The sequence below is a fragment of the Macrobrachium rosenbergii genome, chromosome 55 (assembly GCF_040412425.1).
Source record: "Macrobrachium rosenbergii isolate ZJJX-2024 chromosome 55, ASM4041242v1, whole genome shotgun sequence".
In the NCBI taxonomy this organism is placed as follows: Eukaryota; Metazoa; Arthropoda; class Malacostraca; order Decapoda; family Palaemonidae; genus Macrobrachium; species Macrobrachium rosenbergii.
The window spans coordinates 71,661,544-71,682,553 of NC_089795.1; the positions used below are offsets into that span (position 1 = coordinate 71,661,544).

Consider the following 21,010-nt stretch of genomic DNA (forward strand, 5'->3'; position numbering starts at 1 on the left):
CTATAACTACTGTAGGTGTCTAACAATGTCATGTCATTTAGACAAATTAAGGAAAACACATGGTTGGTTGATTGAAACCACCACCAAAAATTAAACTGAAAAATTATGACCAGAACAATGTCTGGGTTAAAGTTATATTATCAAACTGGAACAAAGATAAAAATTCACCTCTCCTCAAAGGCAAAAGACTAAATCTAGACACCCCAGCAAGAAAAAAATGTTTGTTCACTAAACTCAAAATATATTTAATACTGGCAAAGTATTCTTAAAGTTCTAGATCAAAACGGCTAAAACCATATTTACTTAAATTGCCAGTGTAAATGTAGTAAATAAGTGGGCAAAACTTGACAGCATGATCATGCAACACAATGGAATCAAAGAACAAAACATGCTAGGTTTAAAGAATGTCCATTTTATCTTAAAACACCGCACTAAAAATGCGAGACAAGTCAAAAATGGAAATGAAAGTATGGGTTTTAATTGATCCGTCCAAAAAAAGTTACATATAAAATAATAACAAACCAAAACATTGGAAGAAGTATGCAGAATACAGAAATATTACAATTAGTCAGTAACCCTAGGGAAAATTACACAAACTAAAAATCCAAACCTAAATTTTATAATCAATCAATCAGTAGGAAAAATTTCAACTCTAAATACAAATGAAGATCTGTCCCTAAAATCTGAAGATTCTGCAAACAATGCAAAAAAACTTGAGAGATAGGCATCTAATAAATACAGTATGAAAAGCCCAAAAATCAAGATGAAACTACACCATCCTTGGTTATAAACATGTGAAGATATGAAGGAAAAAACTAAGCAAAATGTCAACGTGATGAGAAACTAGCTTCAATTAAAGTGAAAATAATTTAAATCCAACATCGAGCAAGCATATACAGTATTTACCTAAGTGCATCTTCCAAAGAAGACGAAGCAGACATGATGGAAAAGTGCAAAAGAAAATCAAATCAATGTTGCAACTCATAAGCTAAAGATGTTCAATTGGCACCTAATGGTGATTGCATTTATGGCACCCACCAATGTGGATGTCATAAATTTTTCCACCAAAGAATGAAATTCACCCCCCAAAACCTAAGAAACTAAGGCAGTCCCTGGTTGTCAGCGGGGTTTCTGTTCCAACAGCATGACGATCAGCAAAAATCGCCGATAACTGGAGATCAGCACCTCTGGTATATATTGGCGCCAATACCCTGATTATTGGCGACGATACGCAGAAATAAAAGCGACTTTTGGCGCCGAAAATTGCCAGTTTTCATTGCTAGACAAGCACTGTAAAACCAGATCGCCGATAACCGGGGACTACCAAATAATAAACCAGAAACTCACCAAATAAACTACTTATGAGCCGTACAGTACACTTGAAACAGAAATACAAAAAATCTGAAATAGAAACCAAAAAAATAATTGATAAATGCCTAAAAGAATATACATTAACAAAGAGTAAATTGTCCAATACTGTGCTGAAAAATACCAATATAAATTTAAATAGATTCATAAAAAAATCAAGAAAGAATAGCAAAGCAATTAATCACCACAACCTAATTACTTGAACCTGAATTTAATCCTTATACAGTATTATCGAATGTAATGTAAGCAGAATTCAAACCAGAATCCGTTTAGGTGAATTACAGAGGTTAACATGTAAATATAATCTAAAATACATACACTGTATGTATATCCAGCACAGTGCACAGTATGGCAAACAGATTAAAAAATTGACTGTTGGCCAGTCAGTTGATGAAAATTAATGAACTTATTGCAAATTATGTACATAAAATCACTGATAAAACAGTAATTCAATGTTCTTCATTGCTTATTCCTGGCAATAAACATGTAACCATATGTAATATGTATATTCAGCCAAACTTTAATTTCAGTATACTCCACTAGATTTGCAAAATATAATAAATTTATTACTTGATAACTTCAAAACATGAACCCCCAAAGCTGATTCAAACTGCTGACTGATTGGGGACAGAAGCAGAACATTTAATTGATAAAAAAATTGTGATGTTTCAACAAAAATGATGCCAGTGCCAGGGCTGGCTTGCCTAGCAGAGACCCATTTTCAATATGCACTGTGTATATATCTGCAATGAGCCTTTCAATGAGTGTCTGAAACACTTGGAAAAAGGCTCGTCAAAAGCAGTGACCCTGAATAGGGATTAAGCTGGGAAGAAGGTCTCAGAAAATTGATAATTTAATGATCATTATCCTGTTAGGATAACTTTATTCGCAAGCCAGTCAGATGGTTCCATGCCACACTATATTTCATCTTATAATCTTTCAAGAGACTGTAATGGTGCCACTAAACAATCCTAAATTTCATTACTGATGCTCCGGATGAGTGTATCCCAACATCATCTTCAGCCAATGACAAAAAGAGGATCTGGTTGCCTGATAAATTATCAGAACTAACTGATTACAATAAACAACAAAGATTTTGCCATAGATTGCACTGTTTATAAAAAAGAATTAATAATCTTTTAAAATCTTGTCCTCTTATATAAGAAAAATTGATAAAAATTGTATATTTAAAGACCTTTAACAAACACTGAAATCAACATAACGCGACAAAATTGGAGAAGATGATCCCTGTCTCAAATTATCTTTTCCTGAGAACTCGCCAAGACCAGCCAGTCATCGGCATACCTTAGGAGGCGAATTCCATGAGCATGAGCCCACGTCGACACAAGGGTGAAAACTATTGTGAACACCTAGGGAGCTGTTGTCAGACTGAAGCAAAGGACCTTGAACTGGAACACCAGTTCTTCGAGACTGAAGCAAAGGAACTTCCGGGAAGAGGGATGATCAGGGATCTGGAAGTAAGCGTCCTTCAAATCTATGGTCAGCCTGTAGTCGTCGTGTCTGATAGCTGCCAAGACTGTTCGAGGAGTCTCCATCTTGAATCTCGTCTTTCTGATAAGAGGTTCAATGTTGATGGGTCTATTACCGGTCTCCAATCGCCAGTTGCCTTGGGGACTAGGAAGCCTCAGCCGTAGGACCCGGCAGAAGGACAATTTACTTGCTCTACAGCTCCCTTCTCCATCATCTTCCTCACTTCTTCTTGGAGAGCTAGGTGTTTTGGAGAGCCTTTGGCGTAAGTGAGGTGAGGGAGAGGGCGATCGGTGAGAGGGGGAGCGAAGTCGAAAGGTAGTAGATACCCTACCCGAAGGCATCTACCACCCACAGCTCCGCTCCGTAATTCTGCCACGTAGCCCAATGGCTCGCCAGGCATCCCTCCACTGGTGGCACAGAGCAGGGAGGGGTGCCCACTCTACTATCTATCTCCCCTACCTCTGCCCAATTTCCCCTTCCTGGTCTGGTAGAGCGAGACTGAAAGGGACATGGTTGGGAAGGGTTCTTCGGTGACAAAGCAGGTTGGGAAGTCTTGATTGTAGGAGGTGGTCTTATAGGCTTCTTAGGAAGAGACTGTGGATTCTGCTTTGGAATACTGTATTCAGATGAGAAGGAGCTGCTGCTTTACTCACTGCTTGCTGGATGAGACGATCATTATTGTCGGCTTGATGCCTGTCAACAGCTGCAAACTGATCCCTGGGAAAAAGCAGCTGGGAGTCCAGAATATTGCCATTTCTCATGGATAACAAGGGATCCACATCGACAGACCGAGCCACCTTGGAGAAGGCTGGGTTTCTTCTAATCAGCAGGATATTAGCCCACAAATTAGCAGTCAGATGGTTAAGGCAGGAAATACCATAGTACCAGATTGCAACAATTTGATGTAAGCTGAGCTATTGACTTTACTCCTTGACAAAGTGGAAGAAGAAATCTTGGCAACAGCTGAAGATCAAAAATCCAGCCAAGCAATAGACTGGAAGGCAGAAGAGGCAGTTGACTGCAAAGAAGCGGCTTCTTGAAAGGAAAGGGAAGAACCTTCTGCTCTGACCTGATCCAGAGTCAAACCTGGCTTCAGACGGACGACATTAGAGTTGACCTGTCTATTCAGAAGAGGCACGAAAGGAGTTGCATAATACTTTTTGTGGCGAGGAAGAGGAAGAGGGAGAAACTTGAACGATCTGCCGGAACGAAGGGAGTTATCTTGTCTTGAAATCAAGGATTTACATGATTAAGGACTGAGTGGGTGTGACTGGAATAAGGGAACTCAAATGATGACTTGGAGTCCTTCTTCGATCCCAGAAAGGCTTTTATTCCTGTCAGAATGATCGTAGGAGTCCCAGTCCTTTTAGAAAGGTTATTGAACTCACAAATGAGATCAATAACCTCTTCATAAGAGGAAAGAAACTCCTAATTCTCCAAATCCTCCGCCTCCTGGACACGAGGATCCCCGTCCACCTCCTCTAAAGGATTTGCTGGGTTTAAAACTGGAGCATAAGATCTGTCAGATCCTAATACCTTCTTGGGAGCTTGAAGTTTCGAAGTACAGGGAAGAGAGGTCTCGATCACAGGTTCGAGACGCAGGAGACCGTTTCTTGTACTCTAATAATTATTTAATAATAATGTTGTTATTACTTGCAGTTTGATATGTCAATCGTCCTGACTTGCATTTGGACGCTACCATTCATTTTAGGACAATTAACTCAGACTAGCCTATACGTAATTCAATCCTGGGCATAGGCTTATACAAGAGTGACACACTGGCCTAGGTTATAAACCCAGAACTACTCTTAGCTTGAACTGGTACTTGACATCATATACGGATGTTTGAAGCATAATACCCAACATTGCAAGTATTCAAGAAATTTGACAAAAATGTAAAAATCAACGTATAAAACTCAAGACCACTAAGACATGCCCTAACATATAGTGAGAAACAGTTCATCATCCATATGTAATATCTTATACTGTACTTGGAAAACCTCTGTAAATATATTAGGAATGAAGAAAATCTTGATGAAGACTTCTATGAACATAAACAAAAACAATAACTCTACAACCAGCTCTGGGTTAGGAACCTGTTTCCAAAAGAATGTCGACATGCCATCACTATACCAACGGCATAACCATGTTAGATCCTAGTACTAATCCATTAAACCATAAACAAATATATTTAAACTGCCTGAGCAAAGTGATGAAAAAAAATGGTGAATTTAAGGTTAACATGGTACCCAAAACCAAACACAGTAATATAAATACCCCACCCCAACATGGGTCACAGAAATATACAGTAGATCTAAACTCAACTCATTATGTAACTTAAAAGATCATGTTCAAAATTTATTTGGAAACAAACAACTACTGCAGTACTTTTTGACATTCAAAAGGCCTATGACACTAATTGGAGATGTGCTATACTGAAAATGCTATACAACTGTATCTGAGGCCACCTACCTTTAATCATAAAAAACTTTTTAACAGATTAGAGTTCCAGGTGCTAAGAAAATATTTACACATACATATAAATAAGAAAATGGTATCACACAGGGAAGTGGGAAAAATTTTGGAATGGAATGGAATATGTGATCTTAGGCATAAAGCCAAGCACTGGGACCCATAGGGTCATTCAGCACTATGATGAGAATGAATCAAGATGGAAATCATATAAACAATGAGTTTATAATACACATTCTAAAGGTCAATATTAAAATAGGTAAAATTGAAGAGATTTAATTTCTAATGGAATTAAAACTGCCATAAATAAGATAAGAAAGACACATATTCAATTCTGATGAAAACTTTTTTTTTCATTCTATGTATAATTATGGGTAATGTATTTCAATTTAAAAAGTAACTGAATGGTAATCCTCCCCAGCAGGAAATATCTGACAGAAGAAATTGATGGAAAGACCCTACTAATAAAAGTTTGCAGTTGTACCTGAGAATGACTGTACTGCACACAGTACTAATTTTATGGTGAATTTTAAAACTATCTACTGAATAATGACAAAAATGGGAAGGTATGAATGTACACTATACATATTGTCAAATTACTACTGAAGAATCCCAAGCATATTTCTTGGTTATATTTGAAGAGCTAATTAACTTGTAGTCTTCTTCACTGAGATCAAAGTTCAAGTCATAGTTCTCATAAATATGATCCACATTTGTCGACTTAGGCAACACACCTGTTGAAAAGTGAAAAAATATATTTAGAAAAGCATTTTTTTTATGTCTTGATAATAGGTTCATAGTGTCAGTCAGATTGCTAGGGAAAATCAACTGTTTTAAGATCTCAATATCTTGTTAAGATTTTAACATAATTAAAAACACTACAATCATCTGGCTCTGTTGCTGTCTGTGTTAACTTCATTTGGTCATAATGCTGCTCCACGTAGTAGCTATCAATTGTTCTAGACATACGTACTTAAACTTCTCACTATGTAAGACACAAAAACAATTTGGCTGGGAATATTTAGACAAAATTTATAAGTGCAGTTTTTATGAGAAAGGCCTGTTCTTGTTCTTGTTAAACAGCCAGAACAAGGGGATTGGGAGGAGGGCACTTCCTGACAAATGATGGGTTTGTATGACCATTTTTTTTATTTCATAAAAAATGCAATTGTTTCATAGCAAACCCAACAATCATAATTTCCCCGAATACCTGAATTGCTATGTAGCTGGAAGGTTAGGAGAAAATGATACACAGCTATGAGATGCCAATGGGTTTTGAATGACTGGGGACTGAAAAGGTCAGGAATCAATTTTCAAAAACAACTTGAAAGTGAAGTAATGGTTTATCATGAATACTTCAACAAATGCTAAAGTAAGAAACTAACCATTCAAGAGAGACAATGCTGTTCGTAACCCTAGAACACCAAGTCTCCAAGATGAATGAATTAAGAGATTAAAATGAAGGGGAGGGAGAAGAATGTACGTCTTTCATTGGAGGTAACACATCTCCTGTCATTGCTGACAGTCCCATTAAGCAACACTTTACCCACGGTACACATCATATCTTAGGTACAATTTAGTGAAAGTAGACTGACATTTCCGTGTCATTTCTCTAAGGATGGTTGATATCTTGAGACTCTTTTAAATGTAACAAAAGTTAAGGGTCCTGATTTCGTAAACTGTCACTTTTACTTGAGAAGCCCGCCCACCTGATACCACTGAATATGCTTGAAGAATAACCAACCAAAACCAGTAGGAAGTTGTCTTCTTTGAGAAAAACTTCCTCCGCTGATCTGTAGAACAGAGAGCCTGGAATCATTCAATTGAAGATTTTTCATCCTCTTGAAATAGTTCCAAACAATTCTACCTACGCAAAGATGATCCTCAGTACTGCCCATGCCCAACATTATGATAGAGAAAGGGTCAGTAGACTGATCATGATAGCCAGCCAACTGAGTGTCTTTGTAATAAAAAACCAAAACCAATTCCTGATGTGGGTGAACGTAATTCACTCGGTCATCTTGAGGAAAATTATGTCTCCATGGAATGAAATCACAAGGTATTATCCTTGGGTTCAAAGAGAGCCTTGGTAAGGGAATGAAGGACGGATGAAAGCTCCAACTTTGGTGGATGAACACTTTCAAGGGACTCTCTTTTCTAAGTGGTTAAACAATTTTTTACGATCTTTGGAACCAGTTTCACTGACACTGTTAAGTTTGAAAAGATCTTTGGAACCAGTTTCACTGACACTTAAGTTTGAAAACTTCTATGGACAAAAGGTGAATAAATAAATCTGCAATTAAAGGTATACAGGCAATGAGACAACTGATCTTTCTGAATACACCAACCAACAATCTTTTACCATTCGGACAAATATAGGTTGATGGTTAACAAAAAACTTTTCTCTCTGACTCCTTACTTGATAATCTCATACGAATGTGAAATTGGGGTAGTTCTGGACTGTTGTGGAATTTACACATGTGAGGCTACTTTAAAAGCTTCTTCCTGATGGGTAGCTTCCTAGGGTGCTCCACCAATGGAAGAACTCACTTTCTGCAAACCTGGTGAAGCAGACCAACAGGGAAGAAGGCATAAACTTCCAAATTATCCCAGCTGCAAAGCATGACATCTAATTTCCATGCTGCTTGGTGTGGCTGAAATGAGGAATACAAAGGAATTTTGTGACTCAGGCTTATAGCAAACAGGTGTATTAAGGATCTGCCCCACAGCTTCCAAAGTGCTCTGCAAATTTTTGGATCCAAAGACGACCTTCAGGGTAGAATCTGGTTCTCTCTGATTAGATAGTCCACTATTACTGTACATTCTCTCTCTGAACAAACCTGGGATCTATTTCTATATTGCCTTGCTCTTCCCAAGTAAAGATAACCATTGCCAAATGACAGTGAAGACTGATATTGCACCTTCCTGGTTCTTGTGGTATGCAATGGATGACATGTCTGCCAGCACTCCCATTAGTCTTCCTTGCAATGAGGAAACTACAAGCTTTAGAAGGCTTCTAACTCCAAGATGTCTGTGCTATTCCTTGTTGGAATCTGACAAGAAAGGGCCACCAACCTTAATTTGACATGTCTGACATGAGCATTGCTGGTATTTTCAGGACTAAAGGAACCTTAACTGATACATGAGTTCAGTCTTTCCACACTGCAGATCTGTCAGTATCTCTTCTGAGGTCTATACAGGAAACTTCCTAGCTGACATGCCAATGACCAGGATGCCATCAGCTTCCTTCATGCTGCAAAAATTCAAATAGAAATAATTGTGTTAAAAGCTTCTCCAGGGAGGGCTTATGTCCTAAAAGGGATGTCCACATCTTGGCTGTAGGATTGAAGTAACTGGAATTAGTAAACAACCAATATCAGTCTTCCACTTCTGTCTCAAGAGGGGAACAAAAAAAATCTGTCAGTGTCTATTTTCACGACACAAATTATACAGGTAATTCACATACAGTATTTTCTTAAAGCATGGCAAATTATGCCAGTACCAGCCAATCATCTAAATACCTCCTTAGCCTTACACTGGACTGATGTGCTCAAGCTACTACTGGTTCCAGATGCTGAGTACACACAAAATAATAGGTTACTGTATATATATCTTCCTAAGAACGGCTGATTTTGTATTTATCCATTCTGTCTGTACATTTATACAAAATGTTGCCAAAAGTAATAAAACAGGTTTTGTCAAAGGAAAAACCTCTTTTTAGAAACAGCTGTCAGTCCTCAAAGGAGTTACTCTCATGGTTCCCCCAGGACTCCATAAGACAAACCCAACAAATATTAAATAATTTTCTCACTAGTTGGTCTTGGCTAGAATAGTGCCTTTAATAGGACACAGTGATAGAGTATAAAAGGGCTCAGCGTAAGAGGGCTCTTTCCCCTGCCTACAGCAATTACGCCGTTTTCCTTCACCCTTCACACACAAAAGTGACAACAGCACATGAGCAGGTCTGTGAAATAAAAAATACTCACTACAAATTCCCATGCCAGTCTTTTCAAGGGAAAGCGGGTTTGTTTGAGGAATCACAGTGGCTACCAAAACTAAGTTTTTCCTTTGTCAAAAAATGATAGATTTTTAAAGAAAATTGTATTTTTCCTAACCATACAAACCTGAGGTCTTTACATTAGGAATTACTTTCAGCGAAGCTGGAATGGCCGTTTAACTTTTGAAGGTGGTTAGGCAGTTAACTATCATCCGGTTGGTGGGAGTCCCGCCTGCCTGGATGTAAACATTCCAATCTGCCTTTCGGCCCAGGTAACAGATTGAGGGGTGACATGAGATGAGCATAAAACTGTAAAGGATCTCAGGTTTGTACAGTTTGGAAAAATACGAATTACTCTAAAAATCTGTCATTTGTTCCAACAAAATATAAAAACCATCGGTCCTTAACATTAGGAAGACTTGCTTCTTGGAGGGAGGAATCTGAGTGAGTCTCTGAACTGACTGGAGTTTGCCAAATCTGGATGCTCTTCCTGGTTGAATAGACCGAGGAAGAGTGCCTCTGACATGTTGAATGGAATGTATGAACTGCATGTTCAATTGTCAGACTGGGCCTTTTTGAATGAGTGGGAAAAACAAGGCATCATTCAAAATAGGGCTAGGATGAATCCATGTGTTGGAGACAACAAACAAATATAAATATTGGGTCTGTACACAAAATGGCCCCAGAGCCCAAAGACTGGGGAGAGCCAACAAAAGATCCCATTGCCACCTCTGTGGAGGGAGGCAGCCCCTTAGAAGCCCCGAGACGGACTTCTTGGGGGGGAGAAGCAACCTTCTTCTTCTTCGGCTGGCAAGCATCAGAAGAGGGGGAGAAGGTGGCAGAAGACGAAGATGAAGGCCAAGACGAAAAAGACGACAATGACACCATATGAGACCTCTTTTACAACTTCCTCCTGGACATCTTCTTTAGGATTGCAGTCAGCAAGTGGTCCCCCATAAAGGCAGTAGTGGCAGGAGCAGCAGTATGGTCCACAACATCCGGGGTCATCAGGGCTGGATGAGTGGTAATGGAGGCGGTTGTTTAGGGAAACGCCGTCATTGTCACGATAGAGGTGGTAGCAGTGACAGAGGTGTGGGTTACCATGGGTAGCTCAGGTGCGTGACCAAGCCTTGCACTGAAGGACCCCCAAGAGACCCATGGAGAGTCCAAGTCTCTCAGAGTTCGTCCACCTAACCTGAAGAAGACAAAGTCCCCCCCCCAACAGTCTTCACCTCACGAGTCAAATGAAGATGACGAGGGAGAGAGATCGCTCTCCTGAAGGAGAGACAGCCATGCGGGGAAGTTTAACAGGGGGCAGAAACGAAGACGAAGGGTCGGCAACAAAAGGCGTAGTTGGTGGTGTGTAACCATGCACGACGCTTTGGATGTCTTCTTCTTGTACTGCTTACTGTTGGTAAACTTCACCCACCACACTGTAGACCAGGAACAACACTTATTACAAGTAGAATCAGGCTTACAGTCATGCCCCTGCAAATAGCACAGAGGACATGAGGGTCAACATCAATAGGGGAGTGGAAGTGCATGCATGGTTTGCCATCCATGCCAGGGCACAAATGTTGGGCACTGCCCTTCTGCAGGGGCTTAGATGGTTCGTGGGTTTGCATTTTGATTAAAAAACAAACACACAATCAATCAAGCAAATAAGCCCACAAACAACAAAGAAAGATCCCACCGGGAAAACAGCAAAACGGCAAGCTGGGCTGAGAGAAGAGATGCACGTTCACATCGCTCAATGGCCAAAAGCAAATTGGAATGTTTACATCTGGGCAGGTGGGACTCCCACCGACTGGACGGTAGTTAACTGCCTAACCACCTTGTTCAAAAGTAATTCCTAATGTAAAGAACCGATGGTTTGCAAATTGTGTGGGAGCAACTGTTCATCCTCAAAGGAGTGTATAAAAGAGACTGATATGTGATGAAGAAAGACCTAACTCCTGATTAAAAAATCTCAACGACCCAAACGACAAAATGGTCCATGGTAAAGTCACTTAAGTTTTTACCTATCTTCTTTTATTCACAATACCCATTACAGTAGAGTTCAACAATGAAGGCTAGAAAAAAACAAGAACCTATGTATGTGCTATTCTATGTGGTTCTAAAGTGACTTACCAAATTATGCTGGGTTGGGATACAACATTATTGCACCCCTCCATGATGATATCTCAGAATTACCATGGCATCAAGAAGGCCCTTTGTTTTCTACAAAGGTCAATCATGGTTGGGCAAGGCAAACAAGCTGCACAGCCTCAACTTAGTGCGTGCCTGAGTGCTTACCAAGAGACGAGACTGGAACAGACCTTAAGTCTAAGGGAGCTGGCAACATGGCGCCAACCTTACTTGAGGAATGCCGATCACCACCAATGACTGAGCACCCCTCCCTCCCCCAAGAAGCATGGAAGGAGGGCAGAAGCAACCTAGCAAGACTTTTTATATGAAGCCTAGATTCCCCTCTCTCAATACCTGCCTATGTGGGGAAAGAAAGCAAGGTCAAGGTAGAGGAAGATGATGAAGAAAAAGATGAAGACGAAAATGAAGACAGAGAAGAAGTGTTAACAGCTCCCCTACTCTTCCCTCTACAGTCCTTTCTTGCCTTACACTGCAGGGCTGGTCAAATCAGGAGCTGAAGACTAAGCACCTCATCAGAGGAATCTCCACAGGAAGGAATACTGCAATATGAAAATCCCTTTCCAATGCAGCAATCAATGAAGCCAAGACAGCCTTAACTATTGGGAACCACCTCAGGAGAAGGCTAGTGCACTTAGGGCCTAATCCTCTGCCAAGTTTATCAGGAAGGCTATGACAGAAGGACTACCTAATCCATGGTAAGCCAAACTCTTGCAGGTATTTTCATAATGACAAGCTTTGCAGACACCTGAAAAATCAACATTATTAGTATGTAAGAGAGCGACACAGATGCTGATGAAAACCCTTCTTCAGAAGCTGATATGTCCCTGGTGAATCTCAAACAAATTTTCTCTAGCAAGAAGTCTAAATAGAAAATTCCTTGCATAAAAAATATAACTAGAGGGTAGGTCAGTGCAGGAGACATAAAATACCCACCAAGGAGGCTACATCCTGATAACTATGATGTTAAAGCTTTTTATTCAGCAGGAATAAAAACTTGAACAATAAGCAAGACAACAAAACACATAATTAAACAAAAGAGAAAGGTAACGAGCAAATACTCAACCACAAATCCAAGTTCTAAACTGGCAGTCAATACATAAGAGCACAGCACTTTTGTTCTCTTCCGTGTCCAAAAGAAAAGCAAGTACAGGTATGATGAATCTTTTAATATTCACAATCAAACATCTATGTAAGTTTCATCTTTATCTTTTTATATTAACCATTAAACGCCGAGCCTCTATTTACAAAAAAACGTCTCCCGTATGCGTTCGGTGAGTTAGCGCCCAGCGGAAAAAGTTTTTTCAAAAATCACAGCATCGCTTAGTTTTTAAGATTAAGAGTTCATTTTGGCTCCTTTTTTGTCATTGCCTGAAGTTTAGTATGCAACCATCAGAAATGAAAAAAATATCATTATCATATATAAATATTGGAATATATGACAGCGAAAAAAAAAAAAAAACTCTTATATAATTGTATACAAATCGCTGTAAGCACAACTGTGAAAGCTAATGAGTTAATTTTTTTAGTTGTATTGTACACTAAATTGCGATGATTTTGGTATATAACAAATTTTAAACGATCAAAGCAACACAGAGAAAATATTATCAAAAATGATGCATGAATTAAATGGAATTCGGATGTAAAAAATGTTTTTTTAAAAAATTCACCATAAATCGAAATATTGTGGTAGAGACTTCCGTTTGTTGAAAAATGAAACTAATTGATTGAATATTACTATTTCGACCATTTCGGTCGAGTTAAGTTGACCGAAAGTCGAATTTTTCTATTTATCGTGATTTATATGAATTTCAAAACTGATAAAAGCTACAACCATGAGTTATTTTTTGTTGTATTGTACATGAAATTACGCACATTTTCATATATAAAACTATGTAACGACTAATATAAGCGGCAAATATTACAACAAAGACGAAAGAATTTCTGAGGTGTTCGGCGAGTTACAGCACGAGACAAGGAAAATTTTTTTAAAAATTCATCATAATCGAAATATTGTGCTAGAGACTTCCAATTTATTGCAAAATGAAGGTAAACGATTGAATATTACTAGAATGTAGAGTTTTATTTTACAATTGCGTTTTTTTGACAATTTTGGTTGAGTTAAAGTTGACGAGTTGAAATTTTGGCAGTTATCGTGATTTATGTGAAAATATTTCAAAACTGATAAAAGCTACAACCATGAGCTATTTTCCAATTTTGAAATTGCGCACATTTTCATATAAAAGTTTATGTAACGACTAATGTAAAATGTAAACATTACGACAACATGACGAAAAAGAATTTCTGAGATGTTCGGCTTTACCAGCGAGGCGTACAGGAGAAAAGTTTTCAGAAATTCACCATAAATCGGAATAGAGACTTCCAGTTTGTTGCAAATGAAGGTACATGATTGAATATTACAATGTAAGAGTTTTAGCTTATAATTGCGTTTTTTACCATTTGGTCGAGTTAAAGTTGACCAAAGCTTGAAATTTTGGCAGTTATCGTGATTTATATGAAAATATTTCAAAACTGATAAAGCTACAACCATGAGTTATTTTCTGTTGTATTCTACATGAAATTGCGCACATTTCCATATATAAAACTTTATGTAACGACTAATATAAAACAGTGCAAACATTACGACAAGCGTGACGAAAAGAATTTCTGGCGCCGGACGTAAGAAAAAGATTTTTCAAAAATTCACCATAAATCGAAATATTGTGCTATAGACTTCCAATTGGTTGCAAAATGAAGGTAAATGATTGAATATTACGAGAATGTAAGAGTTTTAGCTACAATTGCGTTTTTACCATTTTCGGTCGAGTCAAAAGTTGACGAAGGTTGAAATTTTGGCAGTTATCGGATTTATATGAAAATATTTCAAAACTGATACAAGCTACAACCATGAGTTATTTTCTGTTGTATTGTATGAAATTGCACACATTTTCATATATAAAACTTTATGTAACGGCTAATATAGAACAGTGCAAAAAATTACGACAAAATGACGAAGAATTTCTGAAATTTTCGTCCGAGTTATCGCTAGCGTAAGAAAAAGTTTTTTCAAAAAATTCACCATAAATCGAAATATTGTGCTAGAGACTTCCAATTTGTTGCAAAAATGAAGGTACATGATTGAATATTACTAGAATGTAAGAGTTTTAGCTACAATTGCGTTTTCCGACCATTTCGGTCAAGTCAAAGTTGACCGAAGGTTGAAATTTTTTGTAGTCGATGTATGGTACGTCCACTCGGCACCCAACAGACAATTTTAGTCAACGTATGATACGTCCAGTAGGCGTTTAAGGGTTAATGAAAATAAGGATGCACATCAGAAGAGACAGTAATTAGGGACATGATAGTAAAATTGTGACTTAGAAAATGTTCCAGTCTAAATAATTAGGAGATAAAAAATTAATTATTTTCACTGTTAAAAAGGATATCGAAAGGAAAGGTAATGATATGGAATAAAACAGATAACAAATGGCTGCTATCACTTAGCCACATAACCTTATCTGGATGAGATATTCCGGAAGTTTGAGGAAGTTGGGCCTGATCCTCTCCCCCCAATCTCCCTCCCAAAATGACCATTAGTACTGTACTTGTTTATACAATTTTCTTAGACGAGGTTTTATCTATTTATTGTAAAAAATAATTTCTAATAAAAAAATTGTATAATCTTGAAAATTTTACTATCTCGTATGTTGGAGGGTGGGTTTCAGGCTGCTATCAACAACCCCCTACACCTGCCACTTCCCTGAAAGATGACAAAAAACAGTGAAAAGGCTGAACTACAAGACATGTAAAAAGGAAAGATTATGAGACTGAAACTTCTTAAACATAAGAAAAGTACTGAAAAACACAGTCCAACAATATATATGAAAAAATAAACTGAAACCATCATCAGTAACTTAAGAGCTGATTTGCCTAAATAAATGTAAACTACAAGTAAAACAGCACCTGAAAGATGTATAATTATATATCTGTACCTTATCGTTATCATTATTAATACAAAGTTTCACCACACCATTGGGTTAACATTCTTAACTATCAAGAAGTTGGCCTGAATGGTTTGTTCTTAATCAAAACATTAGATCAAATTTAATCATTGTAACTCTTAAAACTTAACAACTGGATAAATATAAAACATGAAAATTCCGACAAGGTTTTTTTCATGGATTTCTTTGTTGAAAATTAGACAATCTCATAGAATAAGTTTAAGGGCTTTTCTGTATTACCTATATAATACACATATGTATGTATATGTATATACAAATACACATTTAACAAGTTTTATACACGGTAATAATTCTACAAAAGTAATTTTTCCCCATTCTTTTCAAACATCTACACAAGCTGGAACTCACATAAATTAATCTCTGAGAGTTCTAAGCCCACTGTTTTTCAGTATTAACACTACCTGTATTTCAAATGAAATCTATATTTCCTATAAAATACTGGAAAACTTAGTATATACAAACCAACTCCCTTTTGCGTAGCCCATCGAAGTAGAACCTGAGCTGGAGTTCGACATGACTTCTTTGCAACTTCTCTCACTTGAGAATTTTCAAGCAAAGGACTATTACAAACTGTTGTTCCTAAAGAAGAATATGCCTGAATCTTTATTCCATGCTCATCACAATACTTTTTCAGTTCTTTTTGTTGGTAGTGTGGATGATACTCCACCTGATAAAAACAACAAATACTAATTAGTTTATCATCTAAAACAAACTTATTAAACTTCATAAAATTTTTATTTTCCATAAATATGAACCCCTTACAGTATTTTGCCTTTACTTTAAAATTCAGGCCAGACCATTACGAACAGTTTCAGATATGCTCTAAAAAGAAATGCAGAGTAATGCTCACAATACCATGTAATACATATAATTTGTATGAAAGCATTTCTGTTCTTCACACTGCAGTATGCAGTTTTTGCTAACTGTAATAAGGTGAGATTTAAAATTCTTGTACGTATTCTACATTACAAAAACTCATACGAAAATATTTAAGCAGCAAAATGGTCACCTGATTAATATGAGGTACGACATTACAATGCTGGAGTAAATCTTCAAGGTGACTGATATTATAGTTGGAGACACCTACAGCTCGAACTTTACCACTCTTGTACAAACTTTCCAAAGCAGACCAGCTTTCATTTCGACGTTTCTGGTTCTCGGGGTCTTCAGGCTGCACAATAAAATCAATAAAGCATGTAGGCATTAAATCTAACCTATTTTATTGTATTAATTGATAACTACTAAATTATATAACACTTTTAAATACTGTAGATGGATCCTAAGAGAACATCTTCAATATATAATAAATTGAATAATTTTGAAAATACTTTTCACTGAAATTTAAGATGCTAAACAGCTTGACTTTTGAGGAAAGGAAGCATTTAGATCTTGATTGGTATATGGGAGTTACTTCTATTTATATATCAGGACTGAGTCCTGAAAATTACATTCTATTTGCCTATTACTGTCTTCTGTTCCACAAGTGTTGGCATCATTAGCAGCTACAGTATACTGACATTATTTCACATATGGAATTCCTTCGGTGCTACCACAATTAGTATCAGCTTGTTTTCCTGTTAATCATACCATAGAGAGTATTATTTATCCTGAACTTCCATGTTTTCTAACCGAAATTTCATGAGTGCTCACTTCAGCAGACCCTCAGTTCTTAGTTGTGCATCTTATCAATCTATGTTTACCCCATCATGTATGTTTTTTAGTAAATTCTTTATGCTACTTTTGTTTGGCTGAAAATTTTTGTGAATTCTTTCATGCTACATGTTAACATTTATTAATTAATTTATTTGTAGGGTATGTCTTTGATTTCTATTATTTGTCTTGTGTGGCACACCATAGATGATATTAAGAGTTCTATGCACTGCCCTTTGGTCCCAGCTTTTACTTTTCATGTTATATTTTGGTTTCTTCTTACTCAGCTGTCCAACTTGAATTTTACCTTTCTCCAAATTTCATCACTTCATTCAAGGATGAATCCTTTGGGTGAGCCTTATACAAATTTATAAATGTGAATCAGTGATCCTACTAGAAATTATTTAAAATAACAATCTACAGCCATTATTCTTTTTGTCCTTTGAACCCTTTTCTCTCATTTTATTAGCTCCCTACTATTTAGTGTGTTAGACTTGTGGCCTTTTCTTATTAATTTGAACTTTATTTCCCCCATTCTGGCAAGGGGACCCTAAACTTGAGATCTGTTTGGGGTAAACCAATGGTTGAGGTGTGGCCACAGCCAAAAATGTGCACTTCCACTTCTCCAAGTTCTTCATGCCCATCTTCTGTTACTAATCCTTTGGGATTCATAAACCAAAAGATACAAATATCTCTACAGTACAGAAAATCTTTTCAAGCATACTGGAAAAATGGATATGTTTGGTTTTGCCATGAAAACTGGTCTTGTATTATTTCTATACCCCTAACATCTAGTTTTTAAGGCTACAAAAACAAGAAAAAGAAACAACTCAGTTAAATTCGTACAGGACTCTTACCTTCACTATAGACCACCAAGATATTAACAAGTTGCCACTTACAGGTACTATTTAAACTGATCTAAAGCTGACATCCTTGGAGGGTTTTTTTTTCTCTTATTTTCTGACAGGGCACCCTTTTATAAAGAGATCCTAGTTTTGGACAAATATTTTAAAAACAATTACTTTCCAAAATTATTTCATTAAAATGTTTATTCATATTTGGATATATTATGCTGTCCAAAACTTCAAATTCCAACTGTGCCACAAATAACTTTTCATGACTAATTTTGTTAGTGAACAAAATTACAAACTCACTTTGGTCATTTCCCAAGTCCTAATCTCAAACTTATTTTAATGAATCCCCTGACCTTGGGGTCAATGTTCAAATACAAGGATTAACTCTCTCTCCTAAGGCATTCCTCAGTAGTCTGTGTTTCATCGTACAATATGTAATTTTGAAAATTATGTGGGATCCACAAAGAGTACTGAATGTTTAATTAGATTCTTATCAGAGAGTTAGCCACAGAACTGGATGCACTTTGAATAAAAAGTTGTTAACCATAGAACATATATCAAAGTGTAAAACTACCAGTCCTTGCAAGAACTTAGAAATTATTGCACAAGCTCTGAATAATTTCTTTGCTGATACAGTATCTCTTTTGATTAAGCTACTGGTGCCTAAACTTACAATTAAAAGACAAGTCCTTGACAGTGAAGTGCCCTCCAACTGCAAAAAGGCACCACAAAGGAAATTCCTTCAGAATTATTGAAATTCTTCAACTGGATCTTCCTTGTTCCAAGTATGCAGAATAGAAAACAATTATCAGCCTCAGCCAGCTCAACAAATTTCTTAACCGACTCCTTTCCATAGGGAGACTGGAATCAGTAAGTAGGTCTATTTCAGATGGGACTGGTCTATTTGTGGATGGGACTTCTTTACTTCCTATGACCTGAGACATGTATTTCCACATCCCAATTCATCCTCTTTCTAAGAAGTGCTTGCAATCTGGAGGGCTGTACATCTCAGTTCCAGGCCCGTTGTTTTAGTCTGTGAACTGCCTCTCAGGTCCTTACCAAGACTTTTGACAATTGCTTTGGACATAAATGTCAAGGCTGAGTAAGATAATTTCTTTACCAAATTTAATGCATTTTGCATTTGGTTTTTATGTAGTCTACAGGGACCTTCCAGTTCAGGTGTGTGTCAAATATTATGTCAAGGAATTTAGCAGTTTGACCTATGGATATATCATGATGTTTAATCTTGAAGTCAATTTCTTCATTTTTTTCTGCTTCACATTTTTATAGAACATAACTCTTGTGGTCTTTCCTATGGAGAATTGGAAACCTACTAATGAGGCCCATATGTCTATTTTTACCATAGCATTACTGATGTTTGTGCTGTGTAGGATATAGCAAAATCACTTGTGTAAAAATTACTTTTTATTTCAACTGGTAGTTGACTATTGATGCCATTCATTGCCAGTATGAAGAGAGTACTACTAGAAACACTTCCCTCTGAAACTGTTTTTATGTGAGAACGTGCCTGAATAGATATATTTTATAATAATATGTCGCTTATTACTTGGGGATCACGAATCTATTTCAGTTTTTTTAAATTCATGGATCTTATTTCAGTTTATTAATAGTGTGTCTTGATGGTTTAACAAATATCCTATTTATTTTCCATGAGTCATCCTCTAAGCACTCTACCAACAGCAACAGGTCAAGGATCTGGGGAAGCAGATGAGGGAAACTCCCCTGTTGAATCTGTCTGCCACACTGGAATGACAAACATCCTCTGTACTGTTCCTAAGTTTGGTCTGTTGAGAGAGAGGTACTTGAAAAGTTTCAAGCCTCAATTAACTGTTTGCTGATGCTCCTTTTTGGTTCTTATACCTTCTGGAGCTCGAGAAAAGCACTGATGAATGAATACAAGTAGCATATCCACAAGGATCCAGAGTTGGTTAAGCATCCCCGCTGGAACCATCTTCTTTGAAAAACTCTGTTTCTACACCTGGATGAATGCCAGTCACTTAAAGGCTATTTTATGATTAAAGGGCTAGTATTAAAACAGATATCTGTTTATCATCTACATTTTTAAATAAATTTTTAAATAAATCTCTTAAATTAAATTTTAAATGTAAAGCACATGTTACTTTAGGTTAGGAACTGTGTGGAAATGCTGCCATCTGTAAGATATCTCGTCTCGCACAAAGAAACTGGAAAACACACTTGGCACAGCAAAACAACTCTCTATGAGGAAAGAGGAGACGTAATCTTATGTCCAAATATAAGGGAAGAACAGCCAGACAGTAATGTATGTAGGGGCACAAACAGCCCTGCCACAAAGAATAAAGAAACAGTATAAATACATACAAGACGAAACCAAGACAAAAGATGCAGAGGCTGTAAACACAATGGGAGAAGGTAGGCTGTCCCAGGTCACACGTGACCATAGGCCTGTCGACAGGATTTTGTTTTTCAGAGACGAATAAGACAGCTGATGAGCGCTATGCACTCAAATACTTCATATGTGAAAGCATAGGTTCGTATGTGTGTGTCCAAACAAATTGTGGTGTGGACTATATGGCAGTGCACCACATCCACCAGCAAATACATTACACAGGTGACTGTTCCACGGCACCATCCCTTTGCAAAACATGGAGTCTGTCTTTACCTGCCAAAGCAGTTGATGCCATCTATATGTTCTGTCAAAAATACTAAGAGATCCTAGTTTTTTACATCCTACATGTCAGTGAAAATGTAAGAAAAAATATCCATGATTACAAATCATCTAATCTTCACTGCTGTCCACCAAATGTTAATAAGCTGTATGGGTAGTCAATAATTGCTTTCAACCACTCCCATTAAAATAAGCTTATGTTACTTCAAGTTATCCTACTATGACACAATAGCAGACACAACATATTTCTAACTTTCCTGGCCTTAGTAATTATTTACCTACAACAATAATGACTAGGATGAAATTCAAAATATTTTGATCATTTATATCTGTGTTATGCAAT

General features: G+C 37.2%; 1 protein-coding gene across 4 annotated transcripts in view; it reads right to left on the reverse strand.

Moving 5' to 3' along the window:
• Nucleotides 1–5,591: 5,591 nt before the first annotated feature.
• Nucleotides 5,592–21,010, reverse strand: part of LOC136835394 (glyoxal reductase-like) — a 30,997-nt gene continuing 15,578 nt past the window's right edge. For 2 of the 4 annotated variants that reach the window (XR_010852125.1, XR_010852126.1), the window contains exons 6-9: nucleotides 16,505–16,666; nucleotides 15,958–16,162; nucleotides 14,987–15,233; nucleotides 5,592–6,065 (exon numbers count right to left, since the gene is read on the reverse strand). Coding sequence is in view for 2 of the 4 variants with exons in the window: in XM_067098882.1 (XP_066954983.1) it covers nucleotides 5,923–6,065; nucleotides 15,958–16,162; nucleotides 16,505–16,666 (510 nt within the window). In the remaining 2 variants the exon portion in view is untranslated. The remainder of the gene's footprint in view (nucleotides 6,066–14,986; nucleotides 15,234–15,957; nucleotides 16,163–16,504; nucleotides 16,667–21,010) is intronic. The other 2 variants (XM_067098882.1, XM_067098883.1) reach the window with 1 other exon arrangement.